The 7,145-nt window shown below is 37.9% G+C and overlaps 1 protein-coding gene across 1 annotated transcript; it reads left to right on the top strand.

Annotated features, from left to right (window-relative positions):
* The first annotated feature begins 714 nt into the window (after positions 1-714).
* LOC129946537 (uncharacterized) lies at positions 715-6,090 on the top strand. Its single transcript, XM_056056762.1, has 2 exons — positions 715-1,611; positions 1,726-6,090. The coding sequence occupies exons 1-2, from the start codon at positions 715-717 to the stop codon at positions 6,088-6,090; spliced, it is 5,262 nt and encodes a 1,753-aa protein (XP_055912737.1).
* Positions 6,091-7,145: the final 1,055 nt, after the last annotated feature.

The raw sequence follows: 7,145 nt of genomic DNA, 5'->3' as shown, positions 1-7,145 counted from the left end.
CGTTTTTAGTCTATGCTTGGCCATATTTGCTACTAGGCAGGTGGTACTTTGTGACCATCTAGCATTTGTTGTTTCTAGAGCATATTGTTTGAGAGGATATTTGCATGTAGCAAGTGGTGTTCCTATGTTATGTTTTTGTCTAACATTAGGCAGAAGTGTTCCGTTTTTGGCGAGCTCATCGGCTTTGCAATTTCCCGGAATGTCTCTGTGGCCCGGCACCCAAATGAGGTGAATGTTAAACTGTTCCGAATCTCATTCAGAGATGATCGACAATCGTGGACTGTTTGAGAGTTTGTGGAGACAGACGCGAGAGATTTAAGAGCGGTGTTCAGCCTATTTTAGAAAATAATGTTGATTTGTAAAATTTTAACCATAATTGTACACTAAGCTCATTTTATATTCTTTGTGTACTTGTACTTTTACATAGCCACTGTGTTATCGAAATATAAAAGTCAAATTATATAACGTCAAACCTAAAAACCACATGGCTCAAAAAAGACTAAATTTCCGTCTTGCTCGCCATTATTAAAATTATTAAAATACTTGTTCTCCAAAGAGGTTATAAATAAATTCTTTATAAATCATTCAAGTACTCTATTGTTTTATTCAAAGATAAAATAATATTAATAAATATAAGAAATCGAAAACGCTTGGTTTCAACACATTTCATGGTGACCCCGACGTGATTTATTTCGCTATACTTTTACCATCACGATGGCCGAAGCAGCTCAGAAGAAAATAGAATCGCTAAAAGCTCGACGTCTCGTTTGCACCAAACAATTAGACAGAATAAATGAGTTTCTATCAGAAATTAATGCAGAAACACTTCTTTCGGAATTCGAGGTTCGTCTTCAAGCTTTGGAGTCTGTTTTCAAAGCATTTGAACAACTCCAGATCAAGTTGGAGGATATTGATCCCAAGGAAATTGGTGCCAAAGTCGACGTGCGAGCTGAATGCGAGGAGATGTACTACAAATCAAGATCCAAAATTCTTCATGAAATACAAAGTCGAAAATCTACTTTGCGAACAGAAAATGTTGTATCTACCGAAACTAAATCATCTAATCAGTTGAAACTTCCAAAGCTTAACATTCCTATTTTTTCAGGTGAAGTTACCCAGTGGCTATCCTTTCACGAAATTTTCAATTCCCTAATCCACAATAATTCCTCATTAAGCAATGTCTCCAAGCTACACTATTTGATTTCCTCTCTATCTGGTCAAGCTGCTAGGACAATACAATCGTTGGAGATCACTGATGACAACTATGAAGTCGCTCTCAATCTGCTTATTGAAAACTACGACAACAAACGTGTGATTGCCACTGAACACATTAAAAAGGTAATGATGTATCCAGCTATTCGAAAACCTTCATCGTCAAGTCTACGTCAATTTTGTGATGAGATCAACAGTCATCTTCGTGCTCTTACTACACTTGGACGTCCTGTAAGCCAATGGGATGACCTACTAGTTCAAATACTTCTCCCAAAACTCGACAGTGCAACACTTAACAAATGGAACGAAGAAGGGCCCACCGAAAGAATGCCCAGTTACCAGGAGCTTATAAAATTTCTTACCAAATGCACCCTGATTCTCAATGACGACATTCCTCAGGCAAGTACTGCAGTTCATGCTAAAACTAACCAAATTCATCGCTCTAAAACCTTTTCTATTCAACATTCAAATAATAAAAATAACACACGATCAATTTGTTTATTTTGCAAAAAGCCTAACCATAATATTTACAAGTGTTATCAATTTCTTAATCTGCCTGTTGCTCAAAAACAAAGTTTTGTTAGTGGGAACCAACTATGTTTTAATTGCATTAAGCCCAATCATGATGCAAATAATTGCCAAGCATCAAAATGTCGCAAGTGCAACAATTCACATCACACGCTGCTTCATGACGATAACGTTATACGCATCCCTCAGGATGTTCCACAATCGTCTTCATATAACATTGCATCAACTTCAAATGGCCAAAGACCTACCTCAAACAATGTCGCAAGTTCTTCCAACAGCCTGACTTCGCCGATGATCCAGCCATATCCCCAAACATATCATCTTCATGAAAATACGTCTCCAGCTGCATACGATACACAAAGCCGTCCAGCACAAGCCATTCTTGCCACTGCAGTAGTTTTTGCTCTTGATAAACAAAACACACCAGTTCCTTGCCGAGTTTTGCTTGACTCTGCTTCTCATGTCAGCTTGTTAACTGAGCGAATCGCAAACCTTTTAGGCATAAGACGTAAGAATAAAATAATGTCCATCTGTAGCATCGGAGAAAATTCATTAACTTGCAAACATCAAATTAGCTTCACCATCAAATCGCGATTTAATAATTATGCTGAAAATATTGATGCTTATATTGTGGCCAGAATATCAGAGTTCCTTCCTGATGCTCCCATTAATACAAACGGTTTGTCTATACCATCCAATATTAATCTCGCAGATCCCTTATTTGGAACCCCAAGTCGGGTTGATCTGTTGATAGGAGCTGAATATTTTTTTAGTTTATTATCCATTGGACAGATTAAGCTAGGCCCTTGGCTTCCAACTCTTCAAAACACTGTATTTGGCTGGGTGGTGTCTGGCAGCATTGCACAATTAGAATGCAAGAAAAAGGTCCATTGCTTGGTAAACGATTCTGATGAAAATAGTGAAAATGAAAATATTGCATCAATGCTTACCTCCTTTTGGGAAATTGAAAATCACGAACAAATTGAATTGCCATTCACGAAAAATGAACAAATTTGTGAAGAACATTTTCTTAAAAATGTGAAACGTCTCAGAGATGGCCGAATTGAGGTAAGATTGCCTTTTAAGCAGAATCCAGAATCATTAGGCAATTCTTATGCGACTGCCCTTCGAAGATTTTACGCATTAGAACGTAAATTGATAAAAAATCACGATCTCGCAGTGCAATATGTTTCATTTATGAAAGAATACAAGCAACTGAAACATATGGTGGAGATCAAAAATCAAGATTTTGGTAAATTGCATTATTATATTCCCCACCATTGCATAACAAAACCTGAGAGCTCTACTACAAAACTAAGAGTAGTTTTTGATGCTAGTGCCAAATGTGATAATGGTGTGAGCTTAAACGACATCTTATACGTGGGCCCAGTCGTGCAGCCTGACTTGTTTTCTTTACTTATCAAATTTAGATCACATAACTACGTGTTTACTGCTGACGTAACTAAAATGTACCGTCAAATTGTTCTCAATGAACAAGATCGAGCATTTCACCAAATTTTGTGGAGAGACAGACCAGATGAAGAGATAAAGACTTATGAACTCTGTACTGTGACGTATGGTACGGCCTCAGCATCTTTTTTGGCTACAAGAGCGCTTTTGTACTTAGCAGAGGAAGAGGGTGATAAATTTCCAGTAGGAGCATCAACAATAAAAACAGAATTTTATGTCGATGATATTCTCACTGGGGCTAGCACGTTAGAGGAGCTCGAATGTATCAAAAGAGAATTAAGAGGAATATTAGATCGTGGTGGATTAACGCTAAAAAAATGGTGTTCTAATAATAAAAGCTTGCTACAAGATATACCACATGAAGAAAAGGAACAATTTTTTCAACTTAAAAACAATGATGTCATCAAGACACTCGGTGTAGTGTGGGACCCAAAGGCAGATACTTTTTTCTACAAGGTCAATGCTGGTGAAAATAAGCATATTACTAAACGCACTGTGTTAGCTGATATAGCACGTTTATATGACCCTTTAGGACTTATAAATCCTGTTACTGTATTGGCAAAGATTTTTTTACAAAGGCTTTGGAAGCTGAATTTTAACTGGGATGAAGCTCTTCCACAATCACTGCATCAGATGTGGCTACAATTTAGAATGGAATTATCAAATTTGGATAAAATATCAATTGAAAGACAGGCTATGTGGGGAAACGTTGATAAAGTAGAATTACACGCCTTTTCTGATAGCTCCGAGAAGGCATACGGAACCTGTATTTATATGCGTTCTATTCTGTCCAATAGAAAGGTTTCGGTACGACTTTTGTGCGCTAAGTCTAAAGTAGCACCTGTAAGGAACGTTTGTCTTCCACGACTCGAATTATGTGCTGCGCAGTTGATGGTACAATTGGTAAAAAGGATTCGTCATATATTCCAAGATAAATTTGAAAGGGTGTATTATTGGACAGACTCCAGTATAGTCATCGCATGGTTGTCTTCAGAATCACATCATTGGCAAACTTTCGTCGTAAACAGAGTTGCAACAATACAAAATCTTTCATCCATAGATCAATGGCGTCATGTAAGCACCAAACAAAATCCGGCTGACATTGTTTCGAGAGGAGCATTTCCTGGTGAATTGATGAACTCAAAGTTGTGGTTTCATGGCCCAGAATTCTTATACCTTTCTGAAGAACATTGGCCTAATTCGAAGTCTGTAGATTCAGTTGATGAAAACCTTCTTGAGCGCAGACCTACAAAACATACCTTTTCATTACATGAAGATGCCGATTTTGTGATTAATTTGAAATTCAACAATAATCATCAGAGAACACTCAAAATAGTTGCTTATATTCTAAGATTTTTCCACAACTCTTTAGCGTTATATAGAAAGAAGGAAAGAGTAGGTGGGCCATTTACATTGGAGGAAATGCAGAACGCTCTTCATTGTCTCATAAAGATGATACAGCAATCGAACTATGGATCCGATATCTTACTTTTGAAACAAAAAAGATCAATTTCTCCCAAATCAAGCATTTGCTCCCTCAATCCATTCATTGATGAAAAGGGAATACTTAGAGTTGGTGGAAGGATAAATAACGCTGATGTTGGGTATAAGCATAAACATCCAGCACTTCTTCCAAATAATCACCCGTTTACAAAGGCTTTGATAAGAGATATTCATATAAAATATCATCATGTAGGAGAACAAGGATTGCTGTCAATCGTTCGTGAACAATATTGGCCTGTGCATGTGAAGCCTCTTATACGACGAGTTATCAGACGATGTATATTATGCGCTAGAGCACGTCCACGTTTTGAGCATCCGCAAATGGGAAATCTACCAGAGTATCGTGTGATGCCCTCACGTCCTTTTACAACTGTAGGAACAGACTTTTGTGGACCTTTTATGGTTCACTCTCGGCGTCGTGGGACAGCGGCCGTGAAAGTATATGTAGCTGTATTTGTATGCCTTGTCAGCAAAGCTGTTCATCTTGAACTAGTTGGAGATCTCACTACTTCTTCGTTCTTGGGTGCTTTGCGGCGCTTCATTAGCAGGAGAGGCCTTTGCCGTACCATATATAGTGATAATGCTACAAATTATATTGGCGCACGTAACGAGCTCAGGGCGCTTTATAAGATGTTTCAAGATCAACAGTCTAAATCCGAAATTATGAAAACTTGCTTAGACGAGGGCATCGAATGGAAGCACATTCCTCCTAGATCTCCACATTTTGGTGGTATTTGGGAGGCAGCCGTAAAATCTGCAAAACATCATATGAAACGAATTTTACATCTAGCGGCTTTGACATATGAAGAGCTTAATACTCTTATTATCCAGATAGAGTGCATCCTTAATTCCCGTCCTCTTTCCCCTCTCTCTGAAGATCCCAATGACCTTAAACCTTTAACCCCAGGCCATTTTTTAACAGGTTCTTCACTTATTGCAATTCCTGAGCCAGATCTGTGCGATAAAAATTTATCCTATCTAAATCGTTGGCAGCGAGTGCAATGGCTTATGCAACAATTTTGGCACCGATGGAAGAATGAATACCTCCACACTTTGCAACAGCGGAATAAATGGAAAAGGAATAAACTTGGGCTTCAATTAAATGACATTGTCATAATAAGAGATGATAACCTTCCTCCGTTAAAATGGAAGCTTGGTAGAGTCATAGAATTGCATCCTGGTACCGATCACATCGTTCGAGTGGTTACTTTGAAAACTGCCACTGGAATTTTTAAAAGAGCAGTTGCTAATCTCTGTCGACTACCGGTCGTTGAAGCACCTTCGGACGCTGAGGCATCTTCAGTTGTTGAAGCACCTTTAGTCCTTCAAGACGGGGAGAATGTTCAGCCTATTTTAGAAAATAATGTTGATTTGTAAAATTTTAACCATAATTGTACACTAAGCTCATTTTATATTCTTTGTGTACTTGTACTTTTACATAGCCACTGTGTTATCGAAATATAAAAGTCAAATTATATAACGTCAAACCTAAAAACCACATGGCTCAAAAAAGACTAAATTTCCGTCTTGCTCGCCATTATTAAAATTATTAAAATACTTGTTCTCCAAAGAGGTTATAAATAAATTCTTTATAAATCATTCAAGTACTCTATTGTTTTATTCAAAGATAAAATAATATTAATAAATATAAGAAATCGAAAACGCTTGGTTTCAACACATTTCAAGCGGCTTGGCTATCTGAGAAGATTCGTATATCCTTACAAGATAAAACGTTTTCTTTGAGCCAGGATAGTGCTTCTTTAATCGCCATTACTTCGGCATGGAATACACTGCATTAATTGGGAAGTCTATATAATAGAGTGAGATTCCACGTCCAACTCCGTGATCGGTCTTTGAACCGTCAGTATAGAAGTGTACCGCATCGTCTTCCAGGGGTCTCTCTTCTTCCCAGGAGGATCTTGAAGGGATGGACTCATGGAAGCTTTTACCGAATACCATTTTTGGGGTGGTATAGTCTAAGCGTTCTGGGATAGATCTGAAACTGTCTAGAATAGTAGTATGTCCAGTATTGTTACCAATTTAGTTTTTTGTCTAAAATGATGCCCAAATATTTAGTGCTGATTCTACTGATTTTCCCTTAGAGTAAGCATGTTGAGCTGTGGAAATGAGACATGGTTTTAAATTATGTCTGATGTTAATTTCAATCAATCTTTCCAAGGTTTTAAGAAGGAAGGATGATAGGCTGATTGGTCGTAGATCTTTAGGGTTAACGTGTGAGGGTTTTCCTGCTTTAGGAATGAAGACTACTTTTGCCATTCTCCAGGCTTTGGGAATATATCTCAACCTTACACAGCTTGTCAGAATGATTTTCAATGGTGGAATGATCATGTCTGAGCATTTTTGTAGTTCGGCCGGAATGATTCCGTCTGGTCCTGGAGATTTATATGGAAGAGCTCGTTAATGGCTGGTCT

Source organism: Eupeodes corollae, chromosome 1 (genome assembly GCF_945859685.1).
Source record: "Eupeodes corollae chromosome 1, idEupCoro1.1, whole genome shotgun sequence".
Taxonomy (NCBI): Eukaryota; Metazoa; Arthropoda; class Insecta; order Diptera; family Syrphidae; genus Eupeodes; species Eupeodes corollae.
This window is presented reverse-complemented; position numbering and strand designations above follow the sequence as displayed.

Coding starts and splice junctions, on each gene's coding strand:
- LOC129946537 (XM_056056762.1), top strand. CDS start 715: ATGGCCGAAGCAGCTCAGAAGAAAATAGAATCGCTAAAAGCTCGACGT. Junction 1,612..1,725: donor TCAATGACGACATTCCTCAG/GCAAGTACTGCA, acceptor TTTTGCAAAAAG/CCTAACCATAATATTTACAA.